Here is an 18,036-nt window from a genome sequence, read left to right as displayed (position 1 = left end):
TTCGATTTTTATCGTTACAATTTTAAAAATTTTCTAAATCTCAAATCGTGATGTTTATGTTGTTTATTTACACATTTTTGTGATATAAATAAATGAATCAATAATTAGATCAATAACAGAAAATAATAACTATTAAATATAGATTTCATTTATTGAAAGAAGGTATATTACTTAGTTTCAAACAAAAATATTGCAACCCACTACGTTTGAGATCGACATTTATTCTTAGGAGCATTATTTATTTAAGCAACTATATATTTACTAAAATTATAGTTAATGTTACTTATACTATGAGTAGAATTTAATCTACATTGCTTACATCACATTGTATCCAATAGAAATGTTTTAAAGGTAGTAATTTTATTGGTAATATTCAACCATTAATATCAACTATTAATGGTAATATTAATCAACTTTTTCACATTGATGTTGAGTATATCATTTGAAAATATTTGTCATCATGCGGTTTTTTGTCACTTTTGCATTAAAAAGAATAGTTGAGAGTAGTCAAATATTTGTTTTAAATTTTTAAAATGCATAACTGGTTGAGTAAATGATAAACTATCAAAGAATTCGTTACTTAATATAGTTTGAGAAACTATAAATATTTGATAAAGAACTTTTATTTGATTTTTAACAGCAATTGGAACTTAACCCTTTAGTAGAGCTTTAACTGCTGTGATGTTACTCCCTAACGCCTTAGCTGTAGTCGAAAGCAATCGTATAGTTGTCCTATCTTTTAATATATATATTTTTGTACAATTTTGTAAAAACTTCATGCAGTAATACCTGGAAAAGGCGTTTGCAATCATGCTTTGAAAAAATATTTTAATTTTTTTGGAATCAGATTGTCTGAAGCTCGGGTCTTGACTCGGGGCTACAAAAAAGCCTTGTAATTTTATGTCATATGTTTACTATACAAATTTTGATAAACCCTATTAAATTCATATTACCTTGACTTCGAACCGCCATGGCAAAATTAATTCAATAGTTGTTTACCTCTTATGGACTATAAATATGTCATATCGTTCCTAGTAAAGTCTTAGAGTAGATTATCTAAGCGCAATAACAGCACCAGGTACCGTCACAAACTTGATAACAACACTATATTGTTCGCTCTAGAGATTCTAGATTGCCTCCGGTCTCATTCATGTTCCACTTTACGAACAAATCTAAGTTGTGTAGGTATATGTATAATTTTCGACCGAGATAGTATTTTTGGGAATTGAATTATAGCGAAGAGTTTCACTTTTTTAGATAACCTTTTGATAAAAATGATGGCAAATCTTCTTATCTGTTGTATGTGCAGATTCAGTCACATGGGATGTACAAGTTAGATTTGTGTCTGCGTCTTTCAATTATTAGGAGATGGCAATCTGAAGGTGTAAAGAATTTTATTAATAATTTGTCTATATCTAGATTATGTATCAATATTAATTGAAAAGTACCCTCTAAAATTATTTAAGAAGATTATTATTAATTTTAACATTTTAAGTACAAAAATCCATAATTTCACTTAATTCTTCTTGTATAATGACAATTTACATATATATATAATCATATAAAAACAATTAGGTGTTAATACGTACGACATATAAAAGTTGCTAAAAATCTAAATAAATAAGTAAGCAAATAAAATAAATGAAGCACCGTTAGAACTATAGTTCAGACTTGACTATTAATTTGTATGTATAATTAATATATTGAAACCATGTATTTCACGGTTTCAATTATTTGTCCCTTTTGCATATTTAAATGTATCTCTCAAATTCGAATGTTAAAACAATTTCATATATTCAGAGAATCAATACATAAATGAGATATGAATTCACAAAATAGTTTTAAAAACTAGTCTATAAATATTTTGCAGTATTGTTTCTAGCTGCAAGCGTAAAAGCAATTCATAAAAATTAAATAAATTTAACTTTTTATGAAACCATACATTTTGTTTTGAAAAATTGATGCTTTGTATTGGGTTTTGGAAAAAACTCCTGTCATATGCAGTTTTTTTCATAAATGCTTACATTCTGTTTTGTATTAGCAGGATAGGTAATATGTCAGATTCATACTTTGTGACTAAATAAAATATAGATTATTTTTTCAGTATTTAAAAATATTTTTTTTGGAATAGGTTTTACATATTTAGGAAAACTATTTATCTGTACTTAATTAATAAATAATTTATTAATTTGTAGAGAACAAAATCTTTCAAAATGTATTCGGAATGTATAGTTTTTGAGTTGCCATTGAGAGAATCAATTTTGGAAATTGATTAGAAACAACTTTTTAACCTATTTTTGGTAAAACCATTAATAAGTATATAAGTTTCAAACTTGTGAAATTTATTTAATTATCTTGTGACATGTTTATTTTTTTGCAACATAAATGTTTTCTTTAACTTGAAACCTTATATCCAACATGAAAAGTAGTGAAAGTGCCAGTAGCAATTTTTCAGAGATCAATTAAAAAAATCCAAATGTCCACGTCTTTTGAAATTGTATAATCAAATTTTAATTTTGTTTTATTTAGTTTGTTTCTAATAACGCTTTAAAATCCATCCTTTTAACTACATTGAATCTTTTATGCGATGACATAAAAAATATTATATTTAAATTTGGTATGTAATTAACTTATTTAATTCAATTATCAATCACATAGTTGTTTTGATAATTTTTATTTAATTCAGTTATGTAAAATATTATTATAAAGATACATATTGATACTAAAAACCATCGCTCAAAACATATACAACTAGTACAAATAATTTTATCGCCTGGCAATTATATAGAATGGATGCATTCTATCATTCAGTAGACCCTATTAATTTAATTGACCATCATATATCACTAAAGGATGTGCATTTGAATTTGTCAGGTTTAAATTAATATACATTCTGTTTAAATGTATTAATTATGTAAATATGAATATCAAAACGAACATTTTTGCACACACTTTAATAAAAAATGTTAAACAGTACTATGTACTACATTTATAAAATGTTTTAATACTATTAATTACATATTCACACTGATTATGAGGTAAAACACAGTCGTTTGTAACTTGTATTACTGTTTATTGAAGTTAGTGAAAAAGTTGTGTTTATACATATTCACATAATTAATGTTAATTCACTCATAATGCTAAAATACTATTTATATATCTCAATGCATATTTATATACGTACATGCGTATATTTTGCACCTTAAGAGGTTATCACTTTAGATACAAATTATATTTAGGGTAGAGCAAGGCTAAAACGTTCGCGGGTAAAAAGGTCCACCATCGATATCTCAACAATAATTTGATAGTAGAGGAAAAAAGATTTATAATTAGTCATAATATTACAATACATTAATTCACACAATGTTGCTATCGAAAGAAAACCGTCAATGTCTGAAAATCCATAACAAAATTATTTTATTTCGTTGTTAGTTTTTTTAGTTGTGAGTACTGTGGTTTAGTTTACGAGACCTTAATATAATTTTTGCGTATACTTTATTTAATTGCTTTATAAAATGCGTATTTTAAGTTAGATTCAGCAGTTTTTTTCATTTAACCTTTATAAAAGCTTACACCTGGGTGGGGTAAAAAGGACCAACTAAACTTTAACCCTGGCAAAGGTGTAAAGAAAAAAAATTGTAATTAAACAAGTAAATTAATTAAAAAAAATTTACTAAGAGTTATCAAGATTATATACAGTGTTAGTTCTGTACCAATGTAATCTATATTTTCCATTGGTTGTACAATGTAGTTATTTATATATTATTAAGTAAAATCTCTTCCAAAGTCAAAATAAGGCATTGATTCTATACGCCGTCTCATTTTACCCCGCCAATGGGAAATAAGGAGCAAGTGACAAATTAAAAAAAAAAAAACAGCAAATAAACACTTTTCTACAATGATGAAATAGCTGGGAATGTGACTGAACATAGTCAGATAGTTGATTGTTTGTTATGTGCTATTTGTTGTAATATAATTGGTTTGGTTTTCACAATATAAATGCTCAAAGTCAAATTGGACCTTTACGCCTCGTCTTATCATATATATAAATATATATATGAAAATATGTATCTATATATAAGTATATGGTAAAGCATAAAATGAATTAGGAACTTTCCTGCCTGAATATATATTCCAATGTCGATGATATCCTTCCCGATCTTTTTGCGGATAATATAATATTAAATAATTCCTAGCTCTTATTCTAATATTTTGTTTTGAGGACTTCACGTCATTAAAGTAACTAACACCGTTTCTGAAGTTTTGCAATTAACAGCATCCGTGTGTGCTATATTTCGCGTTCCCTTCATAATGAGCTGCTGCCGTTTTCTCGTCGCACGAAAAGATTAGCCGCACGTTAACAAGTCATTCCAGGCGAGTTCAAACTCATTACGTGTTGCGGTGTCGCGTACCTGTGACACTATGGGGATACTTAAAAAATAGATACACCAAAATAATGAACTATAATATATATGACTATTATAGTCCCATTAGAAGCCCTAGATTCTAGCCTTCTAGGGACACACATATGAGTTTTTGTTCAATATGATTTGATTGCAAAATGTGAAGATGCTTAGGTATTTTTTGCTTAAAGCTTAATTCTGTTAACTTTTCTTGGATTTAATATTGATTTATTATTTAAATAGCACATAATATATTGTAATTATTATATAATACTACTAAATATATTGTAATTGTTACATAATAATACTAAAATTAATTCCATAATATACGTAGTTTTGCTGAATTTAATTTTTCATCTTTAATCTAGAATTCATCTATCATTCTATGCAATTATAATAGACAATTAATATAATAATAATTACATAATAAAATACAATAATTTCTAAAATTCAAATACAAGCTTTGATTGCAAAAAGTGAAAATGGTTAGGCATTTTTTTGCTTAAAAGGTAATTCTATTACCTTTTCTTGGATTTAATATTGATTTAATATTTGAATAGCAAATAATATATGTAATATATAATATCATAATAATTACTAAAATTAATTCCATAATATCCGCAGTTTTGCTGAATTTAATTTTCCATCTTTAATCTAGAATTTATATATCATTCTATGCAATTATAGCAGATAATTAATATACTAATAATTATGTAATAAAATACAATAATTTCTAAAATTCAAATACAATCATTCGTTTTGAATTTACGGGTTGTTTTGTACAAGGATTAGGTTTACACAAAAAATAAATATAGTGTTAAATCGTAAATTAATTATGAAATTCATGTATTGTTAATAAATTATTAAATTATTCAATTATTTTTAAATTAGTAAATTGTTATCAAATTTTATCTTAACATTAAAACTTATGGTCTCATGATATTTTGGTAAAATTAAATGCATTCGGCAATCTAACTTTGTAGGGTGGGGCGGGGCACAAATGTCCAATTTGACTTTGAACAAATTTATTGTGAACACCAAACCAATTATACCATAATAAATAGCACATATCAAACAAACATTTATCTGGCTATATTTAGTAAATCTCTCAGCTAATTTATTATTATAAAAATGTGCTTTTTGCTGTTTTTTCAAAAAGTTACCTGCTTTTATTCACCCTAGAGGCGGAGTAAAATGGGGCAGACGAGTTCAATGTTTCATTTTTAATTTTAAAGGAATTTTACGAAATAATAGGTACATTATTCAACAAATATAAATTTTATGGATACAGACATAACACTATACATAAACTTGATCAAGTAATTTGTCAGAAATCTTCAGCATAGTTTGGATAGCTATTTATCAACTTATCTCTTACAATTTTCTTTTTTGACTTAATTTACTTTTTTAGTTTCTATTTTTTATTGTTTACACCTTGACCAGAGTTCAATTGGTTCAATAATTGGTCGTTTTTACCCTACCCAGGTGTAAGTTTTTATAGAGGTTATATAAAAAATCTGTTGAATCTAACATAAAATTAGCTTATAAAATAATGGAATAACGTACACTTAAAAATATATATTATGGTCTCGTAAATAAAACAACAGTGCTCAAAACCACAAAAAACTAACCACAAAAGAAAATATTTTTATTATAGATTTTCAAACATTGCCGTTTAGTTCCGGATACATTTTTCCTGATTGTACATCTTTATTTCTCTACTTTCAAATATTGTTATTAAAAATTGATAAAGTTGCTTGCTTTTGAGATTTTGCTGACGACCCTTTTTACCCGCGGACCCTTGAAACCGACTCCATCCTATATCAGATTTTTTTCTCATTCATGCTTGTTTACCATTTTAATTTATTGTATTTTAATAAAATTTCTCCGTGAAATTGTTTGCCTAGATATAAATAGCTAATTTGATAATGAGACAATATACAGATAATAAATTGACAAAATCCATGTTACTGCTTTTAAACAGTTTTGGCAAGTCATCTCGTTTAAGCAGCAATGTTTTTGAAGCGCTTTGTAAAACTTATTTAGCGGTTATCACAACACTAAAACGTAGGAAGTGGGAGCATTAAAATTCACAGCCAAAAAAGCCCGCGCCACCAAAAGAAAACAAATAAACAATATATGATGCTTTCCGGAACACATGACATGAACGGCATAAATTTGCTCGGTAAAATATTAGTGTTTCACACATACGTACGACGATGTATGTTTTCATTCTCATGCTACATCACCGTACAATGGCGTAGCAAAATAGAAAACTGGCTCGTTAGAAAATAAATTAATCTAGATTGTAAAGGATTGCGTTATATAAATGTTACTTTAACATATTATTTATAATTATAAAATAAATTAATTTACAATTATTGAACGTTAATAAATTTATAATCGTCTTTTACATTTTTAGAACCTTATTTATAATTTAGAAGCTTTTTGAAAAAAAAGATTTTTATGATTTATTTAAAAATTTCAAGATACAGTAGAATCTTGATTATCCAAACCTCCTTGATTATCCAAACTGCGACAGAGTTATATGTACATACTACAATTCCAATTTTTGAGCGATTTATGCTGCAGTTTAGTATGTATGTAATATAATCGATGAAAATATATAGGTACATACATAAGGAAATGTTAATTTCTTATTAAACATTGATTTTCTATTCATTGATATCTATGTATGTATTTGTTATTTTTGATAAATACACATCATTATTCTTCATACATTGGATTTATCCGGATTTTTGTTATCCGGATGCCTATCGACAACAATTAGTCTGGTTAATCGAGGTTCAACTTTCTAATTTGAATCTTATATTAATCACACCGGTTTACTGGATATATTAGGTTACAGTTACTAAAAAAAAAGTTATTGGTGCCAAAGTCGATTTTAAATTCATTCATATCTTTAAAACGTAATACTACATTGAAATATTTAATTAATTTGAATGGCAAAATAAAACTCTACTACAAGAATTTGTGTTCAGAAATAATTAATAGCTTTGAGTTTGAGTTTGAATAAATCTTCGAAGAATCTTAATTTTTTGAAAAATGACATTGCTATGAATTTAATCAATTCTTCATTCTATTAATACAAAAAAATGTTTTTTGAATCAACCAAATCGGGCGCTCTGTTCTCTCAAAAATTGAATTGTAATTTTTTGCACTTTTTGCTCCGTATCCTCGAAACGGCTGGACCTGCCTTAGGCAAAAACTAATCAGCACGTCTTTCTATCAATAGGAAATGTATGATTTTTAAATCATTTAAATCGGTTTATCCGTGCTCTCGAAATCGTCGACGAAAATTTGTCGACATACGTCATACTACACAAACACACATACATCCATTTTTTCTAAGTTATGCCAAAATTTTCGTGTTTTTTGCGATTACTATAACTTACTCTACGAGAAGTTAATAATTATATAAGATTGTATTATAATATGTGAGTTCTGAGATGCTTAATAAAATTTATTATTTCGTTGAAGAAAATTTTTAGTACAGTTTTATACATTAAATTTTTCCATTTATTAAGTATTTTTTGCTAATTTTATAATCGCATTATAATTGAAGTTAATGTGTTATATCAGGGCTTCTTAAACTTTTGTCCTTCGCGACCCCATTTACGATTGCGAGTTTCTTGGCGACCCCAGTTATGATTGCAAGTTTCTTGACGACCATACATATATAAAAATAAAATTATTAATTTTAAATGACTCATTTATTTGGTAATATATAATATACATATACCTACATATGAAAATATATAGTTTAAAAATTCGTTGATAACATACAAAAATCGAGACGTGATGTTATAAAATGATATAAATATTTGACAATAAAATCTGTCATGACTCCAGAATTGTCTCATGCGACCCTATTTGAGGTCGCGACCCATAGTTTAAGAAGCCTTGTGTTATATTTTTGATATGGGAGAAAAACGTTATATTGTGAGGCTAATTAACAAGACTGACAATGAAATAGACAAAATGATTTTTTTGTATAGAACTCTGACTGCCAAATATTATATACCAAATAGATAGATTTACAAAATTCACATATATCAACAACTCTGGGTATGTTTGCATACAAACTATATTTTTTTAATTTAATTGCGCTTCTAATCTAATCTGTATTTATCGCCATAGTAATAAAGAAATTGATTTGAAATATGTGGAATAATCACTTCGACATACAAGGCTATAGATAGCTTATATAAATATTGTCTCAATATAGGCATTAAATTAAAATTTAATATAGGGAGCAATTAAATTATTTGTGATAATGATAAATAGGTAGAAATAGATTCTTGGTTTTACGCAAGTTGAATTAATTAATTGATAACATATGATTTAGAAACTTTAATTATAAGTTTAAGATATATTATTTTCATTTTTATAATATTTTTCTCCAATTGCTAATTGTTTTTACTATAATTTCTTATCCCCGACCGTTTGTACTCTAAACAATTAAGATTTCAGCGCCAACAATGCTCGAACGTTTTGTCATGGACATAGATGCATGGCGTTCTAACATGTTATTAATAACATAAATAAATCGTACGTGCCATACAAAGTTTTCAAGTTCGTTGCGCAAATTCAGTGGTCTGAGTTATCTATTATTCTAACATTTACGAAACATAAATTATGGTTCCAGCATGAACAGAATAAAGATAAGCAATTTGTGCAAAAACGCGCTTTCAAATGGCCGCTCGTTTCAACACTATCTAAATCGTTTCGGTTTTCATGGATTAATTAATAATTGACAACGGAAAGAGTGAGATGTTTTTACACGAATTAATGTGGCATAAGTTTTATCTTTAAAAATATTTTTTTCGATTTGATGTAATTAGTTTTGTGTAAATATTTATGATTATAGCAGTTGCAAGAAATGGGATCATTCTTAACAATTTGGGGTGAATATGTTTTCATACGTGTATTAAAAGTTTTTAGTTTAGATTATTTATTTGGTTTTTGTGGTAATTCCAAAAAAATATAGGTGGTAGTGTTGCCAAACGTCGTCAGAAAGAGAATTTATTTTGTCGCAAAAATATTAAAAGAACTAAAGAGTACATAGAGCTGAGAAATGAAAGGTGAGGTATTGAAAAAATTATAAAACAAAAATTGTCTAAATAAAAATAATTCATTATATTCATTCTTAAAGTAGTGATATAAATGCCAGACAAATTTTTAGAACAGAGATATGTACTATTGTTTACCTCAAATTTAAATCTGCTGATGAATACACATGGTGAAAATTAAAATTAATTTTAAATTGTATCATATTTCATTTTCGTGTTCATGGATTTTTTTAAATTAAAATGTGTTGTCAGAATTTATCAATATATATATATATATATATATATATATAATAATAAAGTAAAACATGCATCGAAATATTATTTTAAATATTTTAGAATTAAATGTATGTTAACATTTGCATGTATTTTTTTGTATTTTTGCAAAGAATTCTGCATACATACTCGTAGTTCATATGGTATAGAGATAGACCATTAATTTTGATTAATAACTCAATTAAAATGTTATAATAATTTCCAGAAACAAACGTTGATATATTTTACTATGAAAATGATATACTATCTTTTATATACCACGGATGAAATATTTTTTTTTACAAAAACTCGCATTCGGAATATATATATGTATTCGCGTTGCTGCACTTGTTATATATTGCCGAGCAGATTGCACGCCACTTATGTTTAATGTAAAACTGCTCATAGCTATATAGTGCATAATGGCCATTGTCGTTAGACAAAAAAGCAATATTTCAGCTCGAAAGAGATATGCTATTTGAACTCGGGAAATGTTCACATTTCATTTGCGGACATGGAATATTAAAATCCTTCAAAATTCATACGGGATTTAGAAAAATGGACCATGTTTTAAAAATTAGATGAGGAATTAGAGCCAAATACAACAAAAGAATACAATTTAGAACAAAAATTAGTATAGAGTAAGGCCAATTTGACTTTTAGTTAAGTGAACTATATTGCAATACATAACACATATCAAACGAACCACTATCGAAATATGTTCAGTAAAATCCCAGTTAATTTCTAATTATGTAAGAGTATGTATGTATGTATTTTTACTATTTTTATAAAATTTGTCATCTGGTCCCTTTTGCTCTACAGGTGGGTAGAAGAGACAGCAATGTCTCATTTTTAATTTCAAAATAGTTTAAACGCAATAATAGTTATATTAATGAACTAATGTAAAATACAAATGTACCTTTTAATTTACTTTTTTCTTATTATTCACACCTTTATCAGTATAAAAGTTCAGTTGGTCCTCTGTACCTCAACCACATGTAAGCTTTTATAGAGGTTGTATGAAAACTGTAAAATCTCATATAGAAATAACACTACATTTTCTAAAACAAATATTATTTATTTGTGAACTTGAACATTATATTCAAGTATCAAATTAAATAAAAGAGCTCAATATCAAATTAATTAACAACGAAAAAAAAGTTATGTATTGAATATTGATACATGTCCGTTTATCTTCTGATGACAACATCATAAGAATTAGGGCGATGGCTGGTTACAAATCTTTTTCCCTCTTCTTCAGTAAATCAGTATACTTATCAGTAAATTTTCTACTTTACTTGTTTTTGAGATAATGGTAGTGGATCCTAAGCTAAATTAATATGCTATAATTAACATGGAGTAATATTAGTGATGTATTATAATAGAAAGACAACGTTATTAACTTCCCGTAGGGTAAGTTATAGTAATCACAAAAAAATCAAAAATCAAAATTTTTATATATTTTTACGTTTCAAAAGTTTCTGAATATTTTAGCATACCTTAGAAAAAATGGATGTATATGTGTATGTACATGTATGTGTGTGTGTGTGTGCGGATACAATTTTTTGTCGACGATTTCGGGAACACCAATCAACTGATTTGAATAATTCAAAAAACATTCTATTTGTGTTGATAGGAGATACGTGCTGATTAGTTTTTGGCGAAGGCAGGTCTAGGCATTCCGAAGTTACAGGGAAAAAAGTGCCAAAAACGGTAACTCAGTTTTTAAGAGAACGGAGCGTCCGATTTTAATAATTCAAAAAACATCTTACTTGTATTGACAAAATGAAGAACTGATTAAATTTTTGGGAAGTCATATCGAGCGGTTATGCACTCTCAATGAAAATGAGTTAAAAAAATGTCATTTTGTGGTCAAAAATGTTTATTGGATATATGTACATTAAATTATCAGATAATAATGTGTACACATTTTGTGTAGATTTTTTTGGGTTCCGTACCAAGATTTTTAATTACGGTATGGAAAGTTCAAGCAATTTGCCTTAAGGCACGATTCCATGCACCCCACTACTTTAATTTTAGCAATAACTAATGATACATATATAGAAGAGAAAAATAATAATAAATATATGCAAAAAACTGCAATAACAGTATTACCAGATGTGCCACCTGAACTCAGCGTATATATTCGCGATTTGATTCAGTAAAATGAGCACAGACTAATAATGTTTGAGTTCGATTATTTGATTAATAAAAAAACACTTCCATATAAAGGAGACACACCATTGAAATGGAACAGCTTTCTCTTCTGTACATTAATTTCATTCATTTATTACCGTGATTTTTATATTTTTTCTCCTTTCTAGGATGCTCCAACGAGCTCAGGAAACGGAACACATCAATATCAACTGCGTGGATCCATTAGGAAGGTCTGCACTGTTGATGGCCATTGACAACGAGAATTTGGAAATGGTAGAATTGCTGATCACGCACAAAGTTGATACTAAAGACGCACTATTACACGCCATTTCGGAAGAGTTTGTGGAAGCCGTCGAAGTATTACTAGATCACGAAGACACCATACATAGGCCGGGAGATCCTCATGTAAGTAGATCAGGATAAAAACTTTGATTTGTTACAACATTATAAAAATTTGCATAATATTAAATATTACATTTTTTTCTATCAATTTATTATTATTGATTGCGATAATTACATACATATTCATATATTAATTTATTGCAAAATTTTATTATATATGTCAATATGAAAATTGCTTTCAAACTTTATTTATTAATTAGTTATTTTTAAACAAATATTAACAAACTAATATTTAATCCCAAATTATGTGTTTATGAGAGTCATTAAACATTTATCAACACGCGGTCAAAGCAAGCAAAATTGATGTTGTTTCTGAAGTCACGTAACTCAAGTGTTTAAATTAACATAAATAAACTTTGAGTAAGAAGACATGCAATTAATAGTTCAAGTTTTGTGTACGTCATTTGTGAAGCTACAAAGTTATTGCAGTCTTGTAATACAATTAAGTCTTCTCTTAAGTTTTGAAATGAGTTCGAAGTAATGGATTTCTAAATGTTAAATATAGTTTTAATCATGTTCACTTGATCGAAGTGTAGAAATTATTAAAAGTAACACAAAACGGTTACTAGTGTAGAAATTATTAAAAGTAACACAAACGATATTATGTTAAATACGGTTTCATTATAAATATTACACTAAATGTGTCTTTTTACAAAGTATGAATTTTAAAGTAGGGTAGAGCGCAGCTTAAAGCTCCGAAGTTAAAAACATCCACCAATATTTGAAAGTAGCGGAAAAAAGAAAAATGGCAATGTTTGAAAACCCAAAATAAAAGTATTTTTTTCGTTGTTAGTTTTTTGGTTGTGAGCACTTTTTTATATCACCTCACGTGGGTGGAGTAAAAAGGACCAACTAAATTTCAAACTGAAATTCAAATATTAGACCTGTCCCTTGGCTGTTCCATTTTAGCTCGCCTATGACGTAAAAAAGCAATTGCTTAAAAAATATTCTCTATTTTAATAACTTCAAAAATTTATAGAAACTACGAATAATATCGAAATAATTTCTAATCAATAAACTTATGTTTGTTTGTTTTATTATTTTCAACGAGCAGGGTAAAATATTCTACTGATTCAGGCATTTTTCATTAAATCAAGATTGGTACTACGATGTTACTTTAAATTGTTTATTTATCTATGCCGATTTCCTTGTTGGTATCGGTACGCATTCAACGTTGAGGCTGGCACGCATACAACGATAGATCTCTATCCACATACGCGACGCCTAATCACAATCGACCCGTATAGAAATGAGATATCATCGAGAGCGAATGACGAATCATTGGCCCTCGACTGTTATCTTATCGATTCTTATTTGCCGTAACTCACTTCCGTTGCATTTGTACGGATTTACACCCTAGTTGCGCCTGAAGAAGTTTTTTTCAAAAACATATTTTTACAATGATGAACTGCCTTCGAGTTATTTGTTTGATTTGTGTTATTTGTTGTGATATAATTGATTTGATTTTTACAATATAATTGCTTAAAGTCAAATTGGACTTTTGTTTACCACCCTACCCTATACATTTATTACGTTAAATGTCTTATTATATAAATTTATAAACATATATTGCTTTACCTCATATGCATTCTGTAACATTTAACATATTGTTACACAAAAGTTGTAATTTTGTTATAATATTATTCAGATATGTATAGAGTATAACAACATTAATATCAACACATTTCGAATGCATGGATATGCTAAACAGTGTTATTTAAAATCTTTACAGTTTATATGCGCATATTTGGAGTTATTCCAAAGCTTCATCCAAATATGAAATTCTCTCTTGTTTAGAAATAAAATAAACTTAATGAAATGAAACAAAATGATTTGAAACAAAACCCAAGAAGTAATAATAAATAATACTGTAATAATGACAAAATTTACTCATTTAAAAATCACGAGGAAAGAATAATAAATATAGATATTATTACATCGTACTAGTAACCATGTGTTTCAACCAGTAGTACTATCGCAGAATCATGTGTCTAAACCAATTTAGTTCACTTTGTAGTTTATCATTCTGCATCAATGTGCATAAATTGGAGCTGAAAACGTATATAATATTCAATTTCCATGTATTCAATTCGCAGAGCTGGGAAGCCTTGCCTCCAGACACCGCAACATTCACGCCTGATATTACGCCATTGATATTGGCTGCTCATCGGGATAATTACGAAATTATCAAGATATTACTCGATCGAGGAGCTACTTTACCAATGCCGCACGATGTCAGGTGAGATTTAAAATTTTGATTAAATTTGCACCTTGCATGCATAATATAGGAAATCAATTAGTCTAGTAACTGCAATGTAATGATGAAACCTTTGTTTCTTATAACTAAGTGTATTTTTTAATACATTGTATAATTAATATAATATTGATAATACGACTGATAATGAGATTAATTGGATTTTTTTCAAGGTATGAAAATTCTGAATTTTAACCATTATCTAGATTAACTTTTAGTACTACATAAATTAGTTTTTATATCACCAAAAATCTAGTTTTTATATCATTATTACATGAGATAATTTAATTATGTTATATGAGGTAAGAGTATTTAAGAAATATTAATTCTTCTCGCGACTGAGAAAAACTTATTATTGGAACTGCATTACCTAGTTTCTACATCATGAACCAATTGACTTTATGAAAATAAATATTTAAGAAATGTTTTGGGAACTAATATATCAGGTACACAACTAAGTAAGCGTTGGATTTTTGTCAGAAAATCAGACACATTTTTTTATGGAATTAAATAACTTTATTCTGAAATGCATTGTTCATTTCGATCACTAATTTTTGTCTTTGTTTAAAATTGTGACCTTTTTTAAATTCATGGAGTTTTATAAAGATCGAATATAAAAGTAATCAGATGGCGTAGGCTGTAGGTAGGACTATATGGTGGATGTGGCAAAACGGAGTCAATAATGGAAAAAGTCACCGTTTCGACTTGCTAATTCTGGTCACTTTTGCCACTTTTGCCACTGCTTGGTTTAATTTTGTTAGTTCTTTATTATAAACATAAGAATTGCTCATACGGTTGGTAATAACAGTTGAGAGTGTACAATTATGACACTGCATTTTCTTAAGGCTTCATTACCATAAACGACGTTTAACTTTTTATGAGCTTAAGATGCCTTATAAACATAAACAAAAAAAGATGCCTTTTTACCTGTGCAGAAATTAAAAAGCAAAATATTACAAAAATCCTAGATTTGGTTATCCATCTTTCAACAAACGTCAAACGAAAACTACACAATCGACCAAGCAACTCTTTTTTACAAATTGACAGTTGAATTGCTAATTTACCAGTTACAAGAGGTTTTTTTTCATTTAGACGACGTCAGTATACTTAAAAATTCAGTCGAAACCATCTAAGAGTGATAGCCTTATTTAGTTGGTAACCTAATAAAAATATTATGAGACAATTTATAAAACGATTTTAAAGAGGAATATTGCAATTGATATCCAAATATGCAAACCAGAATCACCAATTTTTCAATCTTTTTTCTCTATTATTTTCAAGATAAATGATATGATATTATTTGATGATAACGTGAAGCACACAAGAAATTTTTCTATTTCATTCTGTAGTTGTTTTGTTTCTAGTACGAAATAGTAAAACAATGAAAATTCAAAACTAAAAATGATATTTTTAGACCTCAACGAGTAATATATAATTATAATAACAAAATCATTTGTGAATCTTCAAAAAATATACATGGAAACTACACTTTTCCAAAAAATTTACATAGAAATAATTTTAGAATATATTGTAGATTTAACTTGTAGTATATAAATACATAAAATAAGGATAAAATTTCATTTATCTGCCTACATTGAAAATTGTAAAATACATAAAAAAATATATTTTAGTTTTAGTACCTTTAGAGTTTTTTTTACTCTACATTGCATCAAACAGATTAAAATGATCAGTAAGTTTTCTTTATAACCTATTTATAAATAAAAATTATTATTAGATTAAAAACCAGTATTCTCATATATATTACTTACTATTTTATTTCATAATTGAGTCATAGTTTCTCCCTAATTTCAGATGCGGATGCGACGATTGCGTGACCTCACGGTACGAGGATTCTCTGCGGCATTCGCGATCTCGGATAAATGCCTACCGGGCTCTCGCCAGCCCTTCGCTGATAGCCCTCTCATCCAAGGATCCTATACAGACCGCCTTCGAATTGTCTTGGGAACTGAGACGTCTCAGCTTTCTGGAGCACGAGTTCAAGGTTTGTGTTTTGTATTTTGTTTTGTATCAGCACTTTCAAACATTTAATGGAATTATATTCAAATTGGTCTTATTACTTATTAGTAAAAAAACTTTTCTGTTGGTTTTATTAAATTAAATTTATATAATTAATTTCATTAAATACTACCCTTATTAACTTCCCGTAGGGTAAGTTATTGTAATGGGCCGAAAATCGGCATTGAAATTTTTTACATTTCTCGACGTTTTGAAGGTTTCTGAACGTTTTGGCATACCTCAGAAAAAATGGATGTGTGTGTGTGTGTGTATGTGTGTGTGTGTGTATGTATGTATGGATACAAATTTTCGCCCACGTTTTCGGGCGTACGGATCAACCGATTTGAATGGTTTAAAAAACATTCGATTCCTATTAATAAGGAGAAGAGCTGATTAGTTTTTGGCAAAGACAGGTCCAGCAGTTACGGAGATAAGGAGTAAAGAGTGCAGAAAATATAAATCGAGTTTTTGAGAGAACGGAGCATCCGATTTGAATGATCTAAAAAGCATTCAATTAGTAATGATTGGGAGAAGGGGTTATTAGTTTTTCGCAAAGGCAGGCCCAGCCATTACGGAGATACAGAGCTAAATGTACAAAAAATGGCAGTTTTTGAGAGAACTAAGCGTCCGATTCAATTGATTCAAAGAACTTTCTGCTTGTCTTAACAAAATAATTGATTTTGGAAAAAAAAAAATTTTGTACTATTTTTTTTTTTTTTTTGACTTTTTGTATATCGAAAATAATTCAGATTTTATTTTTAATTCTGACTATAGTTCTAATATACTTTAAAGAAATAATTTTATCTCTGCAATTCAGTTTATATAATTCTTATAAATATTAGACAATGTTACAATATTTATAATAATCTATTTGAAAACATTCAATATTCCTCGAACATTTCGTTACGGTACGGGAAGTTCCAGCAATTTGCCTTAAGGCACGATGCCACCCAACCCACTAGTTTTTTTTTAAATTACTAGATGACCCGACCGACGTTGTCCTATACCCATTACATATTCATAATATGCTGAAAAAATGATTTTAATGTATATGAATATGATTTTACCGTATTAAAAACTCGAATTTTTTGTATAAATTTTCTTTTATCCTCTACCAAGGTGTCAGTAATATTCATACAGGATGTATACACGTCTCGCTCTGATTAATCATTGTTTCCTGAAGGCTTTATATAAAAATCTGAGTTTCCGTAGTATCTTCATTAACAAACCACTATTTTGCATATAGCATCTGTATTAGTGCAAATATATGCTTTTCGAAAGCTACAGCGCCACTGAATGTCCCTAAGGTAGCGCCGGTTTACTTTTGCTTGGCGTCCTGATTTACGTCCCCGCATTCGCGTGTGTGCTTTGTCTACACATTTACTAAACGTTGGATACTACAAAGCTGGCCACTCAAGCGTATGTAATTGCAAGATAATAGGGTATCTTTAGGACTTGC

General features: G+C 28.2%; 1 protein-coding gene across 1 annotated transcript in view; it reads left to right on the top strand.

Moving 5' to 3' along the window:
- The window catches only part of LOC113371012 (transient receptor potential-gamma protein), a 228,335-nt gene that overhangs the window by 6,924 nt on the left and 203,375 nt on the right, over window positions 1-18,036 (top strand). Inside the window, exons 3-5 of the mRNA XM_026611666.1 lie at window positions 12,073-12,310; window positions 14,404-14,546; window positions 16,374-16,563. Coding sequence (XP_026467451.1) covers window positions 12,073-12,310; window positions 14,404-14,546; window positions 16,374-16,563 — 571 coding nt within the window. The remainder of the gene's footprint in view (window positions 1-12,072; window positions 12,311-14,403; window positions 14,547-16,373; window positions 16,564-18,036) is intronic.

The sequence above is a fragment of the Ctenocephalides felis genome, unplaced genomic scaffold (assembly GCF_003426905.1).
Source record: "Ctenocephalides felis isolate EL2017-DRISC unplaced genomic scaffold, ASM342690v1 CF-g0.4_SCAFFOLD_01492, whole genome shotgun sequence".
In the NCBI taxonomy this organism is placed as follows: domain Eukaryota; kingdom Metazoa; phylum Arthropoda; class Insecta; order Siphonaptera; family Pulicidae; genus Ctenocephalides; species Ctenocephalides felis.
Note: the sequence above shows the minus strand (reverse complement) of the source record. Positions and strands in the feature narration are given on the sequence as shown.